This window comes from Biomphalaria glabrata, chromosome 15, assembly GCF_947242115.1.
Source record: "Biomphalaria glabrata chromosome 15, xgBioGlab47.1, whole genome shotgun sequence".
Taxonomy (NCBI): domain Eukaryota; kingdom Metazoa; phylum Mollusca; class Gastropoda; family Planorbidae; genus Biomphalaria; species Biomphalaria glabrata.
The window spans coordinates 17,469,961-17,497,667 of record NC_074725.1 but is presented as its reverse complement, the minus strand read 5'-3'; the positions used below and the strand labels follow the sequence as shown (position 1 = coordinate 17,497,667).

Here is a 27,707-nt window from a genome sequence, read left to right as displayed (position 1 = left end):
TTAAAAAATGTATCATCCGGTAATCATAAGAATGTGGAATACAACAAGTAAAAAAAAAAAACGCTTATAAATATTGAGTGAAATTGCATCTTAATCAATTATACAATAAATTTTAAATAGATCTAGATCTAGACTTACAATTAAATATGCAAATATTTTTATTAATAACTAGACATATGTTACCCGCGGGTCTTAATTTGCGTATCACTGTCAATGTAGTCACTGAGAGTGTTTTAAACGAAATAAAAAATGTATAAGTAAAGCGAATGCGGAATGCTTGAATGTAAAAATTTTATGAATGGAGCTATCAAAATAGCTAATCGACCTAAATCATTTTTTTTTTCAAATAAAAACATTTGCTTGTAGGCCTACATATATTATTTGATTAAAGTATGAAATAAAACGACTTTATTTTGTATCAGTTTATCTGTGGGGTCAGGGCATTTGTCTTGGTGTAGACTGCTATTGAAAAAAGTATTATTTTTTTATTATTATGTAGGCCTATATGTAAGTTAATAAGTAGATCTAGATTCTAGGCTTTCTAGATCTAGATATTTCTAGTACAATAAGTATTACCTAAAGTCTAAAGGCTACATTGTTAATATTCTCATCGCATAGAACGTATGATAGCTTCAACTGCGCTCTTAATTTCATGACACATTTCTAGCAAGCATTATTTACTCTTTGATTGGATTGGTAACTAGCAGTTCCCGCAACATTATTTTTAAATTTGTTTCTGCTTGATAATTATTTCTATCACGCCTACAAGTAACTTGAAACGCCAATCTCCTTAATAAACAATTCTTGAAAATCAAGGAGCCACTCGCATTACTGCCAACAGAAGACTGCCAAACATTCTGAAAATTTGCCATTTGTAAATTACACGATGTCAAGAACATGGCCCTCTCAAGACATACACACAACTAAAAATTAAAAGTTATCTGGGCAATAAAAAACTTGTATATGACTATAAGAACATCACAGAGAAATATGCCTCTGCTTTACTTAGGCTATTGTTACAAAGTTTATATCACCTCATTTGTCTGTCTCCCACTTCCCATTCTCGGATCAAGTTGAAACTTTGCACAATTATTCATTGCACCCTAACAAAACATGAATCAATCAAAAGATTGACCAAGTACTTCATCGATTAGCTATTACTAATTAATCTCGTTTTATATAGAGACGGTACTAGCTAAAGGAGAAGGCTTGGCGTCTGAGCAGTAAAGCGCTTGGCTTCCAAATCGAGAGGTCCCGGGTACAAATCTCGGAGAAGACTGGCATTTTGTATTTCGGGATTTTTAGGACACTCCTAAGTCCACCCAATTCTAATGGGTACCTGGCTTTAGTAAGGGAAATTAAAGGCGGCTGATCATTGTGCTGACCATTTAACACCCTCGTTAACCGTCGGCCATAGAATCAGATGACCTTTAGGCCTACATCATCTGCCCTGAAAGGGGTACTTTTTTTTTTTTACATATCCTTGTGTAGAGAATTAGGTCGTCGCCTAAAAATGGAACTAACAATGGATAATTTTTAAGGCATTCTATTTTCATAAGCTCTCGGCTGGCTCAGTTACTATATGTCAGCTTGAGCCGAGACCAATCGTTATAGAAGGTGTGATCAGCGTCACAACCTGTGGGCATGTGCAGTTTAGACCAACAGCCCCTCGAGCTCGAACTCAAGTTGAGCTTATTCTTTTTTTTTAAATTGCTTTTAACTCTTTCTCTCCTTATTGACGATACCATCGTTGATTTGACCTCGTTAAATTAAATAAATGTTTAAATTTATAAACTTCATTTTGTGTTAGCCTATATAAAAAGAGCAAGCATTTCCCCTTTAATTATAAACCCCATGAAACATTTTCTGATAACAAACGACAAAGCTATTGAAGCTTAATCACAACAGGGGAGCGAAATAGTCATGAGTAAACTGAAAAATTCCGTCGAAACGGGAAAAATAATTACGGAGATAAAGAGTTAAAAAACCATGAAGGAAACTTTCTCCCAGATACCTCTCCTCGCCTTCCCTCATCTGGCCCATACAAATGATTGGACCATAGCGTATTGAGCATGTTAAAAGGAAATTGCGCTAAACTAAAACAATAGGTACATTTCCAACCGCACACATTTATTTTTTGTTAGTCTAGATCTGTTACAAATTAATTTCATGATTGATTCAAAATAATTGATAAAATTACACATTGTATAAGCGTGGTTTAAAAACGATAACTATTATTCTTTACACATGCCAATTTTAGCTACATTTCGGGCTAAGTTTTCCTGAATTAGATCTGTATATTAAAATAAGCATAAATATACCATGGGCGTTTATTGAACCCCCCCTCCCCATGGCTACGCCCATGATAAATACGTATCATACTGTAAGTCAGCGTTTCTAAACCATGGATCGCGTACCCTAAAGGAAGCAGAGAGGTGGGGAGGCGTGCGCGGCGTGCTGATAAGAAGGGGTGCGAAAGTTTTTGTGTTTTTTTTTCAAGAGACAAAAGATATTATTAAGGCCTAACTTGTTATGAAGCAGAAAAACAATTCTCGTGGTTCTGTTTACGCTTTTTTCGTGACCAAAGCAGACCCACGTCCAATTCGTGTTTTTGAAGTTCTGAACACACAGACGATCCAGCACATTATGTGTTTGTCTACAGACATCTCCCAGATCTCAGCATCGTCATTTCCTGTCCCTTTTTAAAGTGTTAAATTTATTTTCCCTGTATTTTTTAGAGGTGTGATCTGTAGAATGGTGTAGACCTGTGACATAATAATATGAACTCATACAATGTTATGTAGGCCTAAATAAGTAAAAGTAAGATCCATAATTTGATAGTCGCACGCATTAATTAAACATCTTTTGATTTTGATCTTTTTAATTCTGTTTGTAATTTACAGTGAAATAATAAACGGCATAATGTAGCCTAACGTCATTAATACGAAAATATAAGACTATCGCCTACCTGATTATAGCCAGCTTGAACTTTTTTTTTTTTTTTTTTTTTACATGTAGGCCTAGGCTAATCTGAGAGATCGACTAAGTAGGTCTACGTCAATGGTAGTGTACGTACAACTGTAGGCCTAATCGAAACTGGATGTCTATTAAATCTTGTATTAATAATATTTTTATGTTCAAACAACGTGCACTTAGTTTTTAAAACAAAAATTCACGTTTTTAGTAGACTCTAAGTATCTGATACACATAAGAACACGTGATATATGAGACTTTTACCTTATCTGTATTATATAAGATAAAATAAGAAGATATGATTTTAATAGGCCTACATCATTTAGAATGTTTATACAAAGCCAAAGCACTAGTCTATCTAACTCTACTTTACAGTAAAACATAATCCACCTACTCTTGGCAGAAAAAGAACCTTAATATCTTTCACCACCAATGCGAATTCTGAAAAGAAGGGACAAGATAAAATCCCCCACGAGAAAGTCTTACAAAGAGCAGGATGTTATCAACAGTAGACGATTGGGCTGGCTGGACATGTAGACCTTCACCGAGTGCCAGATGTTCGACTTCAACAATATATATTGCATGGTGATCTAATGAAGAGTTGCAATGGGGGCTAGACTAGGGTTTAAGGAGATGCAGGTCGTCCGTCTTACGATACTCTGATGTAGGCCTATGTAAGCGCGACACGATAAGCTTTTCAAAATCGACATCAACAACTGGGAGGGAAAAACACAGGTTAGGTCCACGTGGAGGGCAATCATAAAGGAAAGGAATTGGATGGCAGATGGTGAACACACCAGAAGTTAGGCCTATAAAAATGGTTAAAGAAAATTGTAGAATATTCGTGTTACACAAATAACAAACTAGTGTTTAAGAGGGAAGACATATTAGGAACTCCATTTATTACGTAAACACAAGCGGTGTTGCACTGACGCGCTAGTGTGCAAATGTACATATAATACTATTATGTTACATCTCTCTTCTTTAATTTAGAAAATCTATTTATCAGAATAACTAACAAACTAGTCAACTAAAAAGTCTAATCAGTTCATCACAAATCAAGTCTCTTGGGTTTGTTAACTATTCTGCCTGAGCGTGTTACATAAGGTTCATGTGGTCTAGAGGTGTTAGAAGAAGCAGTGTGTAGTGGCGGCTCACAATCTAGTGTAGTTTGTAATCTTGGACTCTCTAGATCTAGTGGTTCTGGTTGTTCTGAGATGTCATCTGGAAAGTCATAATTATTGTCAAATCTGTTTGCTTTCTCAGAAGACTTTCTGATGTGTTTTCTGTTTCTTCTGTAGACCTTATTTCCACTTTTGAGATTATATGATCTAGGCTTAGAATGCTTCGAAACTACTGTTCCTGGTTTCCACTTAGAATTAAGTTGCATTCTGACTGCTGTTCCGTCTTGTAGTGGATTATGACTCTTAACTCCATTCCTCTTATCATAATAATGTTTCTGAGACTGTTTCTCGGAGTCAAAGTGTTTCTTCACCACCTTGAGATCTGGTGTCTTAGGTGTGAGTATTTCCTCGCTAGAAGGTAACAAATTTCTGGGTCGGCGTCCCATGAGTAATTGTGCTGGCGACAAATTAATATTACTCAGTGGAGTAGTTCTGTAGTCTAATAGCGACAGAAATTTGTCTTCGCTTTTCTTCCAAAGTTTCTTCACTGTTTGAATAGCTCTTTCAGCCTCACCATTAGAACTCTGAAAATGAGGACTCGACATTTCATGCTCTATTCCGTATGATTTACAGAAATTCAGGAATTCCCTTGAAGAGAACTGTGGCCCGCTATCTGACCTTAACTTTCTAGGTATTCCATGGCATGCGAATATACTCTTCATTGCTTCGATGATATCTGATGTAGTTTCCTGTGACAGTTCTTTGACATCAATAAACTTTGAGAAGTAGTCAACTAGAAGCACATACTTTTTACCCTCAAAGTTAAACAGATCACACCCAACCATGCTGTATGGAAGGTCTGGTGTCTTGGTAGGCATCAGCGGTTCTGACACATTTTGATTCTGATGTTCAGCACACCTGCTACAATCCCTAACTGTCACTTCAATGTCTGCATTCATGCCTGGCCAATACATGACTTCTCTGGCTCTCTGCTTACACTTGACTATTCCTAAGTGAGACTTGTGAATCAGATTTAGCATGTATTTACGTAAGCTTGGTGGCATGACTATTCTCAGACCTTTGTATATAATACCATCCGAAGTTGATAACTGGTCTCTTGAATCCCAATACGGCCTGACTTCAATTGGAGTCTCGCTTCTTGTGTCTGGCCAACCAGTCATAATTACTTCCAGAAGCATTGAAAGTTCCTTGCTTGTACAGTCTTTAATTTCACTGTATTTTGAATCACTTACAGAGATCATATGCACTGAATCATCTGTAAATTCACATGTCTGTGTATCAGTATTTGGTAGATGTGCACGAGAAAGTGTATCGGAGATAAACATTTCCTTGCCTTTTCTGTAACAGACTTTCAGATCATACCACTGCAGTCTTATTAGCATCTTCTGTATTCTCATTGGTGCTGACAATAGAGGTTTCTTGAAGATTTGCTCCAGAGGTTTGTGATCATTATAAACTGTTACTTCTTTACCAAATATGTAGCAGTGAAATTTGCTTGTACTATACACAATTGAGAGCATTTCCTTCTCAATTTGAGCATATCTTGTTTCTGTATCTGTGAGAGCTCTTGATGCGTATGCAATTATACGACCTTCCTGGAGTAATACTGCTCCCAGTCCATCTTTACTTGCATCACATTCTATCTCTACGTTCTTGTTGACATCATAATATGCTAAAACTGGAGGGTTTGTACAAAGATGTTTCAATTCTTTGAAACTCTTGTTTTGTTCATGATTCCATTGAAATTCTATATCATCTTTTAGAAGCTTTCGTATTGGAGCATCTGCTTGACTTAGATAAGGAATAAATTTTGCTAGGTACTGAATTAAACCTAGAAATCTTCTGATTCCATCTTTGTCTTGAGGAGCTGGCATGTCAATAATTGCCTTTATCTTTGCTGGATCTGGTTCTAAACCTTTCTCTGACAAGATATGGCCCATATAAGGTACTCTGTTTTGCCTTATCTTGCACTTGTCATAGTTCAGCTTTAGATTGTACTTCGTTGCTCTTTGCATGACTTGTTTCAAAATGTGATCATGATGCTCAACATCTCTACCAGCTACTAGAATGTCGTCTATGATGACATATGCTCCTTCAATTCCTTGAAGCATTTCATCCATAATTCTTTGGTAAATTTCTGGCGCTGATTTGATACCAAAAGGTAATCGTAACCATCTATATCTTCCCAGAGGTGTGTTGAAAGTTGTGAGAAATGAAGATTCTCTTTCAAGCTTTATTTGCATAAACCCTGACTTGGCATCGAGAACTGAGAATATCTTCGAATCTGGAATATTAGTGATCACATCTTCAATAGTTTTCATCGTATTATGTTACAAAAATTAAGATTGTCTCTTGGGACCTTATACGAGGCTTAATTAAAAATAAATAGCCACACATTTACACAAATAACAAAGCGTTTTAACAAATGTTACAAAAAGTATTATTTCTCCTTTTAATTTAATGAATCCCTTAGATAATTAATTTGGCAAATCTTATTGAAGACTTTTTTTTTTTTTTTACAAATTTGTATAAAAAGGACTGTTAGCATACCGGTATTTAATTTAAAAAAAAAATACACCAAAAGTAGCCGTCAGGGGCGGATTGGGTATCAAAATTGGCCCGGGCATTACCATATAAACTGGCCCACAAATGAATGGCGTCATATCATGGTCATTTTTCGGTGGGGGGTGATTTTTTTCTACCCCCCTCTGCAATGTATATGTATGTAATTAATCTTCATTACATTCTGACTTTTCATTCTTTCGGGCGTTTTTGTTTAGCCTAGAGTAGGCCTAGGTTCTTCTTTGAAGACAGTACACACCACCAAGAACAGCTAGGGAGTCCGAGGCTTCGTCTCAGATCCAAGCATTATTTCCGTTATTTTAAGCTTTAAAAAAATACATATTCTGAGGTAGCCTATCTACAGTGCAATTAGCTTGCGACTCTTCCGCAAAAAAATTCATAAACTAAATCTGCTATTCAATGTAGTCCAGCGACTGGTAGAAACTGGTAACTATAGTTTTGCTTTAGTTTTTATATTGGAGGTGTGTGTGTGTGGGGGGGGGGGATAACCACAAACTCCTTTTAACTACGCTTAGGAAATTCGGTGACTGTAGTTTACTTAAGTTGGCTGCACTGGGGCATTAAGTAAAGCAGGGGCGAACTGGGTGTCGAAATCGGCCCTGGCCTTTCTATACGATTCGGCACACAAATTCTATATCATATGATGGGCCTCCAATTCTAGGTCTAGCTGTCCTCGAAATCATGCATACAGTGACCTCTATATCTATATAAGACATACAAACTTTATGTTGCTTTTTAATCGCTTAGTATATGTATGCCCTAAAAGGATGAAGCCAACTAGTGGCACTGTCTACGGATGAAGGCTATTGCATTATTTCGGAAAATGTTATATTAAAATAGAAGCCTATTACACGAGTCTGTGAAAGATGTCTTTTTAAACATTGCGTTCAGAGGGGCTTTTTTAGAAGAGAATAGTATAAAACATTTAACAATCTGATATGTACCATAGAGGCATCCATGTGGTCCTTAGGTGGCCCTACCGGCCCATTTGGGTACCGGCCCACCGGGCATTTGCCCGATTGCCCATATAGCCAGTCCGCCCCTGGTAGCCGTAGCACCTATTTTTTTTTTTACCTTTTACCTATCCCTTAGGCCTTAGTCTGTTGGACCGTTGGGGCACCAGGCAAGATTTGTCGACCGTCTTTCTCCATTCCTCTCTTTTTTTTTGCCTTGTTTAGAACCTCTCTCAATGGCAGGCCTGTCCATTCTTTAATGTTGTCCTCCCATCGCTTTTTTCTATCTGCCTCTTCTTCTTTTCCCTGGCACTGTTCCCTGAAGGAAGGTCTTTGCGAGCCCCGTAGATCTTGTAATGTGGCCAAAGGTTTTAAGCTTTCGTCTTTTCACAATAGTTAGCAGGTCATCATGGGCTCCGATCGCTACAGTAACCCTGTTTCTGATTTCTTGGTTTGTGATGCGGTCTTTGAATGTGATGCCTAGGATCCTTCTGTAGCATCTCAATCTCCATTGCTAGGATCCTCCTCTCAAGCTCTGCATTCAACGTCCACGACTCGCAAGCATATAAAAGCACCTATTATCATCATTTTAAAGAAATTGGTGAATTGTATTTTCAGTAGCACTTTTTAAAAAATGTAATCGTAAATAAAAAGAATGGACATAAAACTAATTCGGGATTTTCTCCTGTTGAGGGCCGCTAAAAATCTAGTGTATACTAAAATAAAGTGCAATAATTTCATGGTATTATATTTTATTGACCGCCGTATGTCATGTGACTAATGACGCAAAATTGCAAAATTAGATAGAAGATCTCCATCCGGGTGTCTGACAAGGTTATAGTCTCCTTGCAGTGCGAAGTCAACAGAGTGGACTAGGTAGGAGCTTAACATGGAGAAACCAACATTTCAACAGCGCTTGAAAGATGTAGGATTATTCCTTTGGAATCATGAGACGAAAGAGTTTTTGGGCAGAGGTGGTAGAAGCTGGGGTAAGCATAGAATGATTATCATTGTCTTATTTTTTTTATGATATGACTGACTCTGACTCTTGAAAGATTTTATGAATGAGTCGATGAGTCTAGTTTTTTTTACTTAGTTAAGCGAAAGTATTAAGACTTAAGACACCTAGATCTAAGTGACTAGTCTCATGACTCATGTTACTAAGTTAGTAGATCTAGAATGTATCTAGATAACTAGATCTAGTTGGGCGTTTGAATTAATTAAGACAGTTTAGTTTAGTGAAGTTTAGTGAGTCTAGAATTCTAGACTTAAGTTAAAGACTACTTTCACTGACTTTCAGAAGACATGTCACTAAATTGTGACTAAAGTCTAAAGACTCAAGACTAGACTAGAGTTAGAGACTAGTCTAGATCTAGAATTTTAGATTCTATAATAGTATATAGACATAGACTAGATATATCTAGATCTAGAGTTTCTAGACTAGTAACTAGTAGAGTGGTAGAGACTAAGTCGATCTATTGACTAGATCTAGAATTCTAGACCTAGCTAGATCAGTTGCATTTTTTTATGATGCATTTTTTGTTTACTAGACTCTACTAGAATAGAAACTAGATTAGAATTCAAATAGAATCTAGATATACTTGAAATCTAAACTATATCTAGGCTACTAATATAGTAGATCAAAGTCTAGATCTATTCTAGAAAGCTAGAATCATTAGAGTTAGACTAAAATTAATTTAAATAATCTATAGTCTAGATAAGATTTAATTTTAAAATTAGATTTTCTTGAGTTACTAACTTCAGTTCAAATTTAATAAGACAAATAATCTATGGCGGAAAACAGATTGAGCTCTCAACATTCTACTTTAAGGACCATTTTTTTGACCAATTTCAAAATTACTTTTATTGACATATTATATATCAAATTTATTGCCCAAGAATAGAGGAATTCAAAAAAAATAAAATCAGAAGCAACAGACAATTATTTAACTTGAAAAAATGAGGTCAAACACACTTACCCCTAATAATGAAAAATTCATCACTCACAGAAGATATGTCCCATAATCCATGAATTTCACAAATTCACAATATTATTTATAGAAAAATATATCCCAAAGTAAAGTATATTTATAGAACATTTGAAAAAAATATAAAAACAAGTTTTTTAAGTCATTTATGCAAATTAATTGAGCCACCCCAGACCCCTTCCCCTCCGTAAAAAAAATTAGGTTGCAAATTATACTTTATCATTATCCTAAATAACAAAAACATAATCAGTTTAGACATATTATGTATCAATTTTAATGCCCAAGAAGAGAGGAATCCAAAAAAAGTAAATTCATTATCATCAGACAAGTATTTAACATAAAAAAATGAGATCAAACACACTTACCCCTAATAATGAAAAATCCATAATTCACAGAAGATATGTCCAATAATCCATGAATTTCACAAATTCACAATATTATTTTCTTAAAACTATGTCACAAAGTAAAGTATATTTATAGAACATTTGAAAAAAAAAAAGAACAACCTTAAAAAGTATTTATAATTAATAAATAAGCCCCCTCTTCGGCCCACGCTACCAATAAAAAGTCTTTTTTTTTTCTCTTATCTTCATGTTTTAACATGATACTATTTATATCAATTTTAGATAAAGGTTATAGATATGTATAATTTTAGACTAGAAAAGATCTAATATTAAATGAAATATTATCAAGATTTAGATCTATTCTAGTTCTTGATCACTTTTTAGATCTAAGTCTAGAGTACTCTACTTAGAGTTAGACCTAATAAAGCTTAACTTGCATGGTGCATGATCTATATCTATTGACTATTCTGTTTACTATCTCAAATAATCTCAATCTTTGTATCTGTAGTAACTGTTGCTGAGAAAAGAAATAAAAACAACTTTTATAATTTGGTTAATATGTGTTTGTTGTTATTTTTAACTATGTCACTATGTCTATTGAATCTCTTCTACTCTTGTTTATAATTGACTAGATCTAGATTCTAGATTTTTTCCACTTTAACTTTAAGTAATTTAAGATGTAGATCTAGAGATCACATCTAATTTAACCCTACTGAGTTTATAAGATCCTATGAATTAGATTTAGATATATAAAATCTTAGATCTAATCTACATTTAGATTCCTAGATCCACACGTGTACATCGCTAATTGACTATCTACTAGTACTAGTTACTAGATCTAGAAATGACTAGATCTAGATAGTAGATTTAGATCTCAGATTTTTTTCCATGTTAAAATCTAGTCTTAAGTCTTACTATGAATTATATTTAGACGTAGATATAAGGCTATATAAATTATATAGATCTAAGACCTAGAGTCTACATTTAGACTTAGACTAGATCACTACGGTCTTGATTCTTGATCCACGTGTGTACTGTGTACATCGCTACTTGACTATCTACTAGAAATGACTAGATCTATATATAAATATAGATCTAAATCATCTAGTTCTAGATCTAATCTATCCTGATAAGAGAATTTAGATCTAGATCAGTAAATATTTAAATAATTTCACGCTTATTAACTCTAATGACTAGATCTAGACTAATCTAATCTCAGAGTCTAAGTCCAGTGACCTAGATCTAGTCCTAGACCTAGAGATCGATCTATGTCTAACTAATCTAAAAGCATTTCGCTAGATTGATTTTAAAATATGGTTAAGATCTAGTCTTTATAGATATAGATCTGTAGAAACTATTATAGATCTAGAGATAGATTAATTTAGATCTAAAATCTAAGTTCAAAATGTGCCCCCCCCCCCCCTCGCGCTGAAACATCGCATTGCCGGGCCGATTTTATGACGCATGCAATGCACCAATATTAAAGTAAAATAATTGCCGTAGTAGTCGATATTAATTTAAAAATTATAGGTTTTTAGCTTTTACAGACTAAGATCTCAATTCAGAGGTGCGCCTTCAGGTTGACTAAGTCAAAACGTGTGTTTGTTTGTTTTTATCGCGCGCGCCTGGCTAAAGATAGATACCCGTGTTCCCGTCCTTGAAGTTAATTATTGAAGAAAACGACATCCTATTATTAAAGCAGAATAATTAACTAAGCAGTTGATATTATGAACTGAATTATCTGTAATAGATTCTGTCTATAATTACCTTTGCTAGAATTATCGCTTCGAATATTTCTGAGCGAATGACAAAAAAAAAAGCACTTTGAACGGGAGGTCATGAAGTCAATTCCGGCGACCTCCATTCTGATTGGTGTTAAAAAAAACGAGATTTTATAAATATTTTTTTATTTTAAATAGCCAAAAAATAAAAAAAAATTATTAATTATGATGATAGAAATACAAAAATAAGTGTTTTGAAACGAAAATCGGCAAAATGTAATTTATATTAAAAAAAAAATGTACACATTGTTTGGCGACATCACAACTTCAAAAATTGCATCGAGGCTATTTTTTTTCAAATTTAAGACAAAAGAAGCATTTTATTTACTTTTTTTTTTCTTTATGGTGTATAACAATCATTTTTAAATACTAAGTATGTATTTTATACATGAGTTATATTTCTAAAATATGTTTCTTACCTTTTGAAATGGGATCACATAAATCCAGAAGTAAATGTTGTCTGTCTTTTTGGCAATACTTCATGATATTCACAAATGCACAAATTCCATATAAAAACGAATTTCAAAAAAATTTTGCTAATGAAGCTTCCAGAAACATAGATCTATCCATCAGTAAAAGCAAATATACCACAGATGGTCTATATTCAGAGATAATGAATATTGAACTCGAAAAATGCATTTTCAATAGAGAATCTGTTTTCCGCCCTATACTGTAATTCTAGATATCTGAAATAAATGAATAATCTGTAGATCTAAGATATAACACTTAAATACTGTCACACACTGCCTTAGGTTATCACCGACTAGACAAAATATAATACGTTAAAAATGTAATGAAATTTTACAAAGAAAATTAGATACAGAAATTGAAATGAAGAGCATCTGCATGTGTATCATCCAGAAAAATTATTAATTATTAAGACAAGAGTAACATAAAAAAGTCATCTTTAGTACCTACCTTTTAAATTATTCCCAAACTCATAAAAACTCGTATTGAAGAAATTATTAGAAAATTAAAACATTAGGGATTATTAAAATAAATTCAAACAAGTACATAAAACTGAATTAGTCATTTAGCCTTGGTAAAACCAATATTAGAATTATGCATCCTCTATTTGGACCTTTCAAGTAAAAAAAAAACTAGAACAGACACAAAATAGAGCTGAGAAATTTATAACAAATGCATATTCACATTTGACTTGTTAGGGTAACACAATTAGTTAACCTTTAGACAGTCAAAGTTAGAAGACTCGAGTAGCAATAAAACAAATAAACCATAACTTACCAAAAACACAACCTAATAAAATATTCAGAAATACACAAAAATAAAGGCATACTGTATGCCATTATAAAAAAAATACAATGGCTCCTTTTTTCCTAATGCTATTAGAGCATGTAATCTGTTGCCTGAATCAGCTAGGAAAACCCATGCAAGACTAGATTAACACATGGCCATGCATAAGATGCAATTTTTGAGTTCTAGGTTCCATGTATAGATTTGAGTAAAGATCTATAATTCTATCTAACCTAATATAGGATACTCATTACTGATGTACTATACAACCCTATATCTAGATCTTAATGGCTGCCTGTGAGTGGTATGCCATATCCACCATTGTGATGGTCCCTAGTTTGAACCCTGCCCACTTCCATCCATTGCAATCCTGCAGAAGGTTTGGGCTAAGATATAGATTATCTTAATTTCTGAAGGAACATCTTAAACATATAAAAAGTTATCTTGACTAGATGTAGATTAATATAGATGTCTAGATTCCAGTCTCAAGTAGTCATGATTATATATTATATACTTCACAGATAGACTTAATAAAAAATTTGCCTCTGATATATGTCTAAGAACACCTAGATCTAAAATAACTAGATTTATTTTTAACACTACATTGTATGCTAGATTATAGATATAAATCTAGTTAGTATAGATAGTTAAATCTATCAGTATGAATCTTATTAAATTTAAATTGCTAATAAAATCAGATTTGAGAAAAGTTAAACATAATAATAATGGCAATGTCTTTGATTCTGAAGATTAATTACAAGCTAATAGTATTAGATGTAAAGTCTACCTTCAGATCTCTCTACATAAATCTCTACAAATCTATTCTTTAGATCTTATAATGTGTTACATTAAGTGTTGTCTGCTGGCCCTAAGGCCTAATAAAATCTAATAAATGTTTCCAATATTGAACTAGTTAGATAGATTTAGGATTTAAAACTTAAAGATTATAGATCTAGGATTTTAAATTTCCATCTAGATTTAGTATTTAGCTAGAATTCATTTTGAATTTCTATCTAAATCTAGTTTATAATGTGATCTTCAATCAGATTGAGATTAATATTTCATTCTTTGTGAAGAATTTGCATTTTTTATAACAATCATTGCATTTTAATCCCTTATCCAGCATTTAAATTTGATAAGGCTACTAAAAATGGTTGGCATATATAGATCTACTTTACATGACTAATATTATGACTAATAAATTATTTTATATTTAACAAATAATTAACTGCTAACTTTTACTAATTTAGTGCCATGGCCTACTGTATAAATTAGATTATTATGAAGTAGTAGTTTTCAATTATTAATTAAATACTCATCATAGGATGATGTCTTAAAGTAGTAGGCTTTAAGTAGTCTCAAATAAGCTAAAGTCTTTAAATAAAAATTTTTCTATTTCTAATGAATTGTATAAAAACAAAAGTTCTTAATAGTAAATGTTTATCTACTTTCTACATTTATCCCAAGATCCAATGCTTTGCCCACTGTGTATTCTTTCTCAGTCATGATGGAGTGTCTTTGTATTTTTAGTAGTAATAAAAGGATAAATGGTAGTCTGCTATACTTCAAGAAGTAGGCATCTTAGTAGGATTTGATTTCTATGAAACAAAAGTCCTATTGATATATTTAATGTTAACATATTTAAACATTTTCAATTAAATGTTTACAATTAAAGCCCTATAAATAGTTTAATATGAAGTAGTAATCTGCTAGTATTGAATCAGAATTAAATTTAAAAAAAAAGCATTTAAAATGTCTTTATAAATTTTGTTTCTTAATAGTCCAATTAATCTATTAATAACTAATCAACATTTAAAAAAGTGCTAACAATAATTAATCATTACATCAATGTTGTTTTAAATCTATTTCTATAAATAGTGAAATTGTAATTATCTCACTTTTGGTGGTTGACTAACTATGACAATATATATTAAATATGATTTTTAAAAAAGTTTTAAAATTTTAATGACATTAATACTTTGTGTGTGTGATGTATTTTTATTTATTCTGTGCAAGTGTCCTGTCCTGATTCTCCAGAGAGATTCATTAAACTTTCCAAAGAGTTTCTGTAATTCTATTCATAGTGTAAATATAATTATAAAGAGTAATGTGTATTCCATCTTCTTCATTCAATTCTATCCTAAGTAGAGCTAGCTTTTAAAAACTATCTGAATCAATAATTATGATTGGCCAACTCTTTACTCCAAGTTTTTTTTTGTCTGTGGAATTTTTGTCTGTTTACAAAGCTTATTAAATTATCAACTCACTGTGTCTGGGTGGATTCTTTTCCCCATTCTTGGATCAAGTTGAGAGTTTGCACAATTATTCATTGTCAAAGACAACAAAAAATAAATTAAATTAACCAATTCATTTATCCCCAGTTATTTAGAAAATAGGAATATAAGCCTTGTAGAATTGACAGGCAGCAGTTGGACAGTCCTCTTCATTTACTCAATCTTAGCTTTGTTTTTACAAAAGAGTATTTGTTATATTTTGCTTGTTTGTTACTTCTTTTCAATTAAATTAATACTATTTAAGCATAAGTATGGCAAAGTCTGAAAGGGGATATGTTCCTTTTTTTACTATGGTATAACCACTGTTGAAAAATTTTAATTAAAAAAAAAAAAGGTAGAAATAGTTTAGGGGTTTTAGCTTTAATTATCAGAACAGTTTTAAAGGGTTGTAAGTTAAAAAAAAAAAAAAAAAACTAGGGCATTGAGTCACAGATCATTTGTCCCCCTTCTATGCATTAAGTATTTGCTAATTCAAGTGTTTGTAATACATCTGCTAAAAATGGTACTTAGTAGAAATTCAATTTTTTAGTGAGCATTTTTTTTTTTTTAATCTGTGTAGCATGATGTGTTTTCACCCTTTGGTGTGTGTGTGTTTTTTTTTTTAAATATTTTTTTTTTACAGTACTTTAGTATGCATTTTGCCTATTATTCACCCTGTATGCTCTATGTACTTCCCACCCATTGTTTTAAAACTATGCCCTTAACATTTTGTTTATGACAGGTTATAATTTGACATCTTTTGTTACAGAATACCAGCATTTTTTAATTAAGTTGAAGACATACACCCTTAAAAAAATTGTGCATATCTCTTGCTGTTCTGCTTTACCATTTTTTGCCGCTTTTCAACAACCTTTTCATGCGGTTTGGTTTACCTGACATTTTCCAGCTTTACCAACTTGTATTTGTTGACAATATTATTTTTTGGGCATCACAAATTAAATCAAGGTGAGTTTTCTGCTGCAAGCCCTGAATTTGTTTACACCATTACTAAAATTATTTTTTTTTTTAGATTTGACACTGTTGTCTATACTATCTTATGTTTTTCTATTTAAGTATTTTTTTATTACCATTGTTAATGGAATGCACTTTTTTTTCCATTTAGAATTTTTTGCTCATTTGGTTATTACTAATGATAACCAAAATTCTATTAATAAAAACACTTTGGTAGATAAAAACAAACGTTTTAACATTTTTCTGTTATTAACCAACTTTTTTCTTTTTAGAAATTAGCTTAGTTTAACCTCTGGATCTAATATACATTTTTTTTTGCTTTTTAAAACTTTTTTAAACTTAAATATTAACACAAAGCCATTGTTTTCACCAAGTCATAAATGTGTATAGATTGCCATTCATATTTGTACTAAAAAAAAATGCACTTTTAATATATGTCTGCATATATACATGCTTCTCACATCATATCAATTTTAGTGAAACAAAATAGATTTTTTTATGCACATTTTATTTCGTAGTGTTTTAACAAAATTTCTTTCAGCACACTTTTTAATATAAAAAATTGGATAAATAAAATTGAAGCTTTTCTGATCTGTTTTACTTTTTTTGTTCAATTTTAGTTGAAATAGGCATCTTCTATTTCGTTTTCTATGGATGCCTAACTGGATTTTTCATTGCTACTATTGCTGTTTTCTATGAGACTATTGACCAAGATAGTCCCAGGCTACAAGGAGACAGTAGTTTACTCAGAGGGAATCCAGGTTAGGATAAGCAATAAAATCTTGATATTTTAATCATTTCTGTAACTTTTTAGGGTATAGGTTGCCAACAGATCTTCATATTTTCATGTATTGGGTCATCCATTCCATCATGGTACAGATGTAACCAAACTTAAATACCTCCTAGTTTTTTGAACCTCTTGAGGTTCCACCTCAGCGCTTGGCATTAAGTGCTATTTACACAACATATAAACTTGGCTATATTTGTTCTTGTAGGCTTATAGTTTGATTTTGTATGCTAAAGTTTTTAAATGTTTTAAATATTAGGGTATTAACTACACATACCCTATTGTTGTATGAAGTTTGGTATACACTTTTAGACCCCAACCAGACATTTTTTTAAGCTTGGATTGTGGCAACCCTGATTCTACTTCAACAAAATTGCATTTCTTCTTTGTAGTAATTACATTGATTTGATCATAATACACTCCTAATTAAAATTAATCTAAAAGAGGCAAGCTCATATAAAAGTTTGAATGCTAAATATATATTTTTTTAAAGAGGCACTTTTTTTTTCTTATACAATTTTTTGTTTGTTTCAGGAATGGGTTATCTACCTATGCCAATAATTGAAAGTACATTAATTAGAGTGACAAATGATCCTGATGATATTCAGGCTTATGAGAATAGCACTAAAGAACAGCTGCAAGGTTTGGTGTTTTCCATTTATTTTATTTTTTGTTATGTTGGTTGCTCTTGTTAATTCTTAGGTGTTTAACATTTCAGATTACAGAAATCCTGATGCTTTAGACAGTGTAAATTGTTCAGGAATAGATAAGCCAAGAGTTGATGGAGATAAACCCTGTCAATTTAGCTTCTCAGAATTGACACAGGAGTGTAATGAAAACAATAACTATGGCTTTTCATCTGGTCAGCCATGTGTGTTGCTAAAGCTGAACAAGGTAATTTTGTTTAGTCACACTTTTTTTTAGCATTTTATATTCATTTGTAATGAAATAAATATTTAATTACATTACATTTCAGATTTTTGGGTGGACCCCAAATCCTTGGTCTGTTGATGAGGTTCAGACAGTGTCCCGGATACCAGAGAGCATTAAGTCAAAATATACCCCTGATCTAATCTGGGTTGACTGTCATGGAGAGGTCAGTCTTGTTACTCACATTGTCAGTGCCTGACTAAAATCTGAATAAAGGAAAAAAGATCCTGTCTAAAATTTATAGTTAGAAAATCCACTTTCCAAACTTGTTTAAATATATTTATCATTAAAGTTATTTTATATACTTTTTTTTTTTTTTTTTTTTAGAATCCTGCTGACAAAGATAATTTAGGAACAGTTGATGACATTGAGTATTTCCCTAGACAGGGATTCCCTGTGGCCTTTTACCCTTATAGAAAACAAAAGGATTACCGTGCTCCACTTGTGTTTGTGAAATTTAACAATGTTACAAAACATGTAGGCATTATGATTGAATGTGTTGCATTTGACAGAAACATTGAATTGGATAAAACTGAGAAACAGGGGAGTGTTCACTTTGAGCTCATGGTAGATGTTTAGTTTGGAATGAGAAATATTTTCTCAGCCTAGTCTCTTTAAATTTTAAAACTCAGATTAAGACACTGCCATCACAATTTGTTAGTTGGGCAAGACACTCTATTTAGTGTGATCTTTGGTTCATTTTTAGGCATTAAATGCACCTTTTAACACATTGAAGTTTCTATTGTCAATTTTTCTAAGGTGTAGCTTAATATGCTATTTTATGGCATAATAATTGTTTACCTATACCCCAGCTTACAATGTGTACAATTTTGTTCTACACACTTGTCTTATTAGCTAGGAATCCTAGTTTTTGTCCCCTTTGTTATGGTTTATACTTTCTATGCATTTATTTTCTACAATGTATATTGTGTACACTATTATCAGCTTTGAGAAAGCTGTTTTTTTTTTGTTTTTTTTTGTTTTTTTTTTCATTGTTTATGATTGAAAATTATCTTAAAGTTTATATTTTGAAAGCTCTCCACAATGTGTGTGTGTGTGTGAAAACAGAGTATTTGTTTGCTTGCATTTATATAAGCTGATGGACAGAGATCTGTATGATTGGTACTAAATCATTTGGTGATGTGATTTTTGTATTTAAGCACACTGTTTTTAACCTCACGACTGATTGATGGGCAGAATATAGACATAGGCACTGTGACCACATTATTTGCTTGATTGACTTGTTTGTAATGGCCACGGGTAAACGGATTTCAAATTTTTTTTACATTTTTTTTTTTTTTTTTTGATAATGTTTCTTACACTATTCAAAAACTTAAAACAGTGAACAAATTATGTCTGCTGCAAAAAAACAACAACAACAACAAAGCAGAGCACAAGAAGGTTTAAACAGCTCTATTTGTGATAAATAATTTAAAACATTCCATCTTCACTAAGATTATTGAATTTGAGACAAGTGAATCTGATTTATTGGAACAGATAATTACTTAAGTTACTCCATGTCTTGTTAGATAAATCTCACGTCTTCATTATTTGGTTCTTCACACTTCATTTTTGTTGCACTTTTTTTTTTTATTATATAGTCAGATTTTTATACATTTTAAATAAAGATATTTTTCTCTATACGATTGTTGTGCTTGTCTTATATTACTGTTGTGTAACTGATATTTTAGTATTTCCATTTTGATACTTCCCCATTACATCATTTATACTAAATAAAAACATATGGTGATATCAGTAATATTGAATGCTTTCACCTTCACTAATCCCTTTGTTGAAACATTGGGGCAGCACACAAAATCTGTTGAGTCTTTCTCCATTCCTGTCTTTTGCCTTTGATAGAATCTTTTTCTATGACAGGCCTGCCCATTCTCTTTTTGTTGTCTTCCCATTGTATTCTCTGTCTCTTTTTTCCTGATACTATTCCCTGAAGGACATAGAGCTTTAATTTACATTTTTTGATAGTAGTTTGTAGGTTATCATGGGGTCCATTTACTGAACTAATTCTGTTTCTAATCTCTTCGTTTGTGATGCGTTCTTTCTATAGCATCTTAGTTCTATTGCTAGGATCCTCTTCTCAAGATTTGCAGTCACCCTCCAAGATTCACATGCAAATATAAGAATGTGGCCCTGACCAGGGAGAGCATCAGTCTGATTTTAGTGTGGAGGGCTATACCTTAGTCTGTCCAGATTATTTTGAGTTTGAAGGCTTTAAAAAGTCTTAAATTTGTCTATAAAATGGAAAGCAGTGTTAGCGGGTCTCCAGGAATTCTTATATTCTTCTCAATTATGTTTATGTTAATAGATAGGATTAGAGGAGCAGCCTAAGTGTATAATTTTGTTAGACAAGGAGTACCTGCTAAAATTTCCTTTTATCTGATATATAAAGTAACATAATCCTTGTTAAGGTAAGTGAAACATTTTGATTTTGCCTTATGTTAAAGCTTGCCCAAAGCATAAACCTTTGAATGTTCCTATTTAACCCTACTATTATTTGTAATATGTATCCTGAATGTTAAACTGAAAAGCTTGACAAGCATGGCTTGGGATTTATTTTACTGTCACACTACATCGTCCTAGTTATTCTATCTTGGGATAACCTGCTTGTGGACAGTTAAACTTGTTCATTAATGTGGTGAGTATTGCCCATTTATATATGTATTCTTTAATATATGTTGATTGCAAAAATTTTCCTTTTTTATTCTTTAGCGGAGATAGGGCTCTTTTATTTGGTCTACTATGCTTGTCTGACTGGTTTTTTTGCTGCAACCATTGCAGTATTTTATGAAACTATTGATGCAGACAATCCTAGGCTACAAGGAACCAGTAGTTTATTGAAAGCTAATCCAGGTACACTTATAGTTTGAATTAAAATGCTAAGATATTTTGAGCTGCTATTTTGTGTGTGTAATCTTATACAAATTTAATGGAAGAAATCATAAGTGCCTTTAATTAACTTTGACCAATTCAGAGTTCTCTGAACCTTACTCAGTAACCCTATTGCTTGAGCTACTGAAAATTTAAGAGAAAAAAAAGACAAAATGCAAATGTTAATTCATATTTTATGCAAACCAGAACTTCAATAGTTTCTCCATTTAAGCTCTGCATATGTTGCATATTCTTGACTCAATTCTAATTCATCTTAGTCTGAATAAAGAAAAAACTACTGATGATCTCTTGAGCTGTGACTTTAGTTTATCCATTGCATGTTTCATTCTGAATTTTTAAAATAAAAAATTATTTAACAACACAGAAGCAGCAATTGCTAATAATAAAAGTTTCACTTTTTGTTAGCTATTTTAAGATTAAGATGCAGCTGTTCTTGATATATGGTAAAAATCTCTTCTTATGGGGATCATGGATATAAGCATTTTAAGAAATTCCATGAGAAGCAGGCTCTCTGTGTGGTAGTTTATAGTTGCACTTTGTTGACTATTTTTAAATGATATTTGTTTACCCTTTACTTAACCGCAATCTATTTATCTTGTCTATAATAACAATAAATGTATAACTGATTTCTTTTGTAGGAATGGGATTCAAGCCCATGCCAGACATTGATACCACCCTCGTCCACTCAAAAATTAATGGTGAACATCAAAAACTCTATATTGAAAATATTAAAAAAGTTCTTGATAGTAAGTACAAATTATGCATACAGTTTTAAACCATGTTTTTATTTATGTTCAATTTGTAAAAAAAAGATTTCAAAAGTAATGCAGTTATTGTTATGGTAGCAGTGTACACCCCCATGTTAGACAGGTAGAATGTTAAATTCACAAACGTTATGTATGGAGCAGACTGCTGAATCGTTTATAATATGTAAGCAGAAAATATACATCATATAATCTAGACAATCCCTAGAAAACAAGTTAAATGTAAAACAAACAAGTTAAGTGCTTATCTGTAGAAGGCAAAAAAACAAACAAACAGACTAAACGCCACAATAAAATCTCTACACCCCAGTATGGATGTGGAGAACAGCTGGAAAAATCTTGTACTCTTGTTGCTTGAGAGCCATATTGCAAGCACCAAGATTGGTGAAAGTGAGCAAATTGGTTACTGAATCACAAGCAACACAAAGCTACATTCTTATCAAAAGAGAGGTGCATTGAAACCTGAAATAGGGAGTTCTTGTTTTTGCTAACAGTATGTTTTTCAAATACCCTATCTAAACATGTATGTAAACTTCCATGCCATGGTTACATATGGTCTGTAAGATTAAGCTGAACTATTTTTATATGTTCTCTGTCTAGCCTACCAGAACCAAAACTTTAAAAATGAAGATTGCAGCCATGTCAAGACTCCACGTGTAAAAGAAGACACAGCTTGTGAGTTCAACTACACTGCCCTAACATCACAATGCAATGAGGCCAATGCTTTTGGCATGGCTGAGAATAAGCCTTGTGTTTTGCTGAAGCTAAACAAGGTAGGACAGTTAGCCATTTAAAAGACACACCATTGTTTACTTTAGAATTTCTAATTACTTTTTGTTGCACCATTCTCAAACATTGATCACAATTGAAAAAACAAATGTTTGATGGAGATGTATAAACGAGCTATTAGAAATTAAATTATTCTTGTATGGAGAGTAGAGGTGGCATAACTTTTGTCAAGGCAGTCATAGCAAAGATTTTTACTTTTAATAAAATATGGTAATACTGTATTACTAGTAAATCTACATTGCTTATCTCATTTAAATTTGTATTAACTTTGTTTTTCTCAGATATATGGCTGGGTACCCGAAGTTTGGAGCAAAGAGGAAGCAGCAACAGCTGGTCTTCCTGAACAAATAAAAAAAAATTATACAGATGACCGTATTTGGATTGATTGCCACGGAGAGGTAAATACTTTTTTTCCAACAGATCATTGACTTTTCTGATATGATACTTGTAGTTAGTAAAAAAAAAAGTTTTGCTTAACTTTTTATACTATTTATGTTCCTAGTATAAATTCTTTGGCATGTTATTACTATCTTTCAGAACCCTGCTGACTGGGACAATTTGGGAGATGAAGATGACATCCAATATTTCCCACAACAAGGGTTTCCACTGGCATTCTTCCCTTACAAAAAACAAATGAATTATCGTTCACCATTAGTGTTTGTCAAATTTAACAAAGTTACCCCTCATGTAGGTATTATGGTTGAGTGCAAAGCTCTGGCTAAAAATATCGAAGTAGACCGAACAGAGAAGGAAGGCAGTGTGCATTTTGAATTGTTAGTAGATAATTAAAACCACTAATTGCCAGTGATCTTTTTTAGTTTATTTTGGTTGTTGTTGTTTCATGGTTAGTTTGTCTTGTACTGTTCCATGTATGTGTTTCAGTGTTAGGCTTTACTTATTATAATGTCATTAGAAGTATATCTCCCTTTTTTAAAAAAAAACAAATACTGTATATTTAGTATTATAATTTCAAGTATTATTTCTGGTTTGTTTTTCTTGACCACTCTTGTCACATTTGTATTTGTGGTCGTCTTAGTTCACTTCATTATTACATCTTGTTCATAGCCATTTCATTCACGAGTCACACAAACTTCATTTGTGATTTCAAAATGAATTGGCTAGGGCTGATTAAGTGAAGTGGTTCTGTTAGTGCATTCAAGTATCCTGGTTATATATCAGGTGAAGGCATTTAAGTATGCACACTTTTCCAGCTCCCACTTAATGGTAAACCTTGCTATGTGAAACATTATTTGGTTTCTATAATAGTCTTCACCAACAGATGCAGATAGTACTGGATGTCTGTCCCTGCTTTGAATCACATTCCCTTTTGTTTGATTATTGTTGCTTATTGTCCATCCTATTCACTTTTTCATTTGAAATGTTCATGAGTAATATTCTTTATATTTTTGTTTTTATTTCTGTTTATAAGGCTTGCTTAAATTAGATTAATTTAAGTAGGCCAGTTCAAGACTTGTAATTCATTACTCGGATTTAACATAATGTGATTTTTTTTTCTTATTTTGTATCTAGCTAATTCTGGCTTTGTTTGGCTTTTGATTTCTTTCATAATAGTCAATATTTATATCTGTTGAGAGACTAAATGCTGTTTGTTACATAATAGCTGATGCATAAGTCATTTAAAATTAAAATCTTTTTCATATAGTTGTTATTTTGTTTTAAATTTATTGGCCAACCCAAACTTAATATATAAAATGCTTCATGTACAAATGCCATTTTTTTTATCCCTAAGTAGCACATGAAAGCTGCCATTTATTCTAGATCATATGCTGTGTATAGACTGTTGTCTAGTCCAAGTGTTTGGTTTATCATTAGATGACCTGTAATGAAACTGACCTGTATATTGTTCAACTTGTCTGGTGTTCTGTTTCAATCAGTTCCTAGTTGTGTTTTGTTTGATTACAAGGTTGTACTCTATGCACATGTGTATTTCACTTTTGTCATTGTTTTCGGAGCTGCCATTGAATTTTGAAAATGACTGCTCTTTATTTTATTTTTTGAAGCATTGAAATCAATTGCTTAGATCAATAGTAAGGCATTGTGTGTACTATAGTACTGTGTATTTATAGTATGTTCTAACTTAGGTTTATTGTGTGATCGTTGACCATATGAACAAAATGGGATTATGTTATGCTTGAATTCTGCGAAGATGTATCAATAGACATGTTTTACGTCCACTCATTCAAACAAAAAGTAATCTCAAACTTTGATGCCATAGTGCATACGGATATTAAGCATTTCAATACATTTTTTAAAAATAATGTTTACACTATTTTATTACATTTTTATTTTGAATGCTATACTTTAGTGTCACAGAACCAATGATTGTCCAATGTTTATTGCTAGTTATGCTAGTCACTTTTTAAGTACTGGCTTGTAGTCACTCTAACAAGTTGTACACATTGAATCTCGAAGCTTAGAGAACTTTGTGCGAGGTGCAAAACATTCCCAAGTTCTGAAAGTGAAAACTTGCTCTCTCAGCACACAATCTATGAGGCAGGCTAGTCTCTCGTTTTGAACCTGATTTCATTGTAGATGTACTTTATAATGAACAGTGCACACTTCCTTGTGAAGTGTGCGTTTGTGTCAAGACCTCTTTACATGATGACTGAACTCTTCCATTAGAATTTATGAAATTCAAATCTTGTTATACATGTCATGTTTTTTGTTTTTGGCTATGTATCTTAGAGGACGTGGAGAAGTGTGAGAACGAGGCAGTCAAACAGAAGCATGAAACATTTTATGTCTGCACAGTGTGTCGAGGCATAGTGTGATCGTTTCAAGGGTACAAAGGCGAGTCTATTTTACTAGTTGTAGTAAGGGAAACATGTTTTTTTTTTTTTGAAGCTGTGACGTATTGAATACCATTTTCTAATTAGTCTGGGAAGGTGAGCGAGTGAAGATGGCTTATTTTAAATTCAATAATGGTATTAGAAAGTTGTTTAGTCGGAACTATTTTAAATTTCATAAATATATGTGAAATGAAATAAAGACAATTTCCAAATTTTTCTCCAGATGTTTTTGTTAATTATATGGACGTTCAATACATGTATATGTGACTTTAAAGTTTGGCTGGTAAACAAGGTGGTAAACGTTCTATACATGTATATGTGACTTTAAAAGTTTGGCTGGTAAACAAGGTGGTAAACGTTCTATACATGTATATGTGACTTTAAAGTTTGGCTGGTAAACAATGTGGTAAACGTTCTATACATGTATATGTGACTTTAAAGTTTGGCTGGTAAACAAGGTGGTAAACGTTCAATACATGTATATATGTGACTTTACAGTTTGGCTGGTAAACAAGGTGGTAAACGTTCTATACATGTATATGTGACTTTACAGTTTGGCTGGTAAACAAGGTGGTAAACGTTCTATACATGTATATGTGACTTTAAAGTTTGGCTGGTAAACAAGGTGGTAAACGTTCTATACATGTATATGAATATGTGACTTTAAAGTTTGGCTGGTAAACAAGGTGGTAACACGCAGGAAGTAACATTCACCCCATCACTTCATTGACAATGAAATATAACAAAAAATCTCAACCTATTCTCTTTTTGTTTTAAATAGAAAAATCCCATTCTAAAAAAAAACACCTTGTGTGGAAATCAAGCAGAATTTCAGACAAGTGATTACTATGAAGCAATGACCAAAGGTTGTTTTCAATTTTTCCACTGCAGTGTGCCTGGGATCAATGACTCAAGTGACCTTGGTGGATCGTGCACTTGAGTACGCCATTGACTAACAACTAAACTACGCAGAATAAGATCAATTCTTTACAATTTCTAAGTGTTATTTCAACAACGAATGGGTTCGGTCATCTTGAATTATCTAACATCATCAAACGGTCTTGGATTTTTAATCATCATAGATGACTAAGTTAACTTGACACCGCAAAGGACGTCATTGTCTATTCTATATCAGTGGTTCCAAACTTTTTTGTATCGTAGACAACTGTCCATGCCTTCCTGTTTTCTTTAGATCCCTTCTTAGCTAATTATGCATTTTCTTAAAATTCCATCATCTTAGGTGTTTTAATCTTCGGATTTTTAAAACTTTTGTATTTATTAATGAAATTCGAATTGAATCAAACCAAACTAAAATTTAATATGCATTCCATGAATTCAACAAACAAAAAGTAAAACACATGTGATAGTCGAACTTCATTAGAGTCTTTTCTTTTTAGTTACGTTCAATCTTAAAACTTCTTGATTAGTCTTTTTTTTTTTTTTTAGAAGATGGGAAAAACTTTGAGCTGAAACATTTTTGTCCAATAGATATGAAGACGGAAAAACAATGACAAACTTTCCATAATATCTAATAAGAATCAGGTCTAATATGTTTGAAGAGCTGGTAACCTTTTTAAATTGTACTTTTAAGCTCCTTCATTCATTGTTGTTCCGAGCACTTTGTCTTGCAATGTTACATCCGTTTTTTTTTTCTTATCATCATCACATTGATTGATTATCCGTTAAAAACAAAACAAAGTAAAATTCCCCTAGCAAACCTTGTGGTCTATAGGGCAGATGATGCAACGATCATCTGTTTTCTGCGGCCTACGGTTAATGAGCGCTTTACCGCTCAGCCACCGCACCTCGATTATTCATTAAGGTATTACCAAATCTGGAGTATTCTCGAATCTTTTTTCAAAATTTGTTCAACACAAGTCAAAACGTTATTCTCCTGTCAGTTTAAATGTTTTATATGTTTTAAAATTCGCCCATTACAAAGTTAATTCTCACAAGAAACGCTGATATTGTGGACTTCGTTTTCATCAAATTTAGGCTGTAATTTTGTATCTGCAAGTTAATGTCATTAAATTTGTAAAACAAGTCTGTCCAATAGTCTATGTCCAATTTCCACTTGATTAATATTAAATTGGAACTTTAGCATCCGCGAAATTAAAAAAAAAAAAAGTGTAAAGAGAAAAAATATTGTAGAACAACAAGCGTATATCTGTATGAAGGAGCAATTGATGAAAGTTCTCAGCAAAGAGTAGTTCTTCGTGGATTTCATGATTCAATAAAACGAACATATGCCAAATGAAATCTGAAATCTCAACCTGCTTAAATTAGATTCAATATCGTGGACCCCATTTACATCTCATTGACCCCCAATTCTTTTTTTTTCACTCTCGTAAATCCCTTGGAAGTCATCGTAGACCCCTGTGCGTCTATATAGCCCACTTTGGGAATGTCTATTGTAGGAAGCGTGTATAATTTATTCAGAATTGTATCACTAGC

At 32.5% G+C, this 27,707-nt stretch overlaps 1 protein-coding gene across 1 annotated transcript; it reads left to right on the top strand.

Moving 5' to 3' along the window:
• Positions 1–8,451: 8,451 nt before the first annotated feature.
• LOC106064913 (uncharacterized) lies at positions 8,452–25,470 on the top strand. The gene is made up of 12 exons (XM_056013073.1): positions 8,452–8,643; positions 16,887–17,027; positions 17,588–17,695; positions 17,772–17,947; positions 18,030–18,149; positions 18,311–18,561; positions 19,326–19,384; positions 20,711–20,851; positions 21,529–21,636; positions 22,255–22,427; positions 22,725–22,841; positions 22,981–25,470. The coding sequence occupies exons 1-12, from the start codon at positions 8,544–8,546 to the stop codon at positions 23,230–23,232; spliced, it is 1,746 nt and encodes a 581-aa protein (XP_055869048.1). The 5' UTR covers positions 8,452–8,543; the 3' UTR covers positions 23,233–25,470.
• Positions 25,471–27,707: the final 2,237 nt, after the last annotated feature.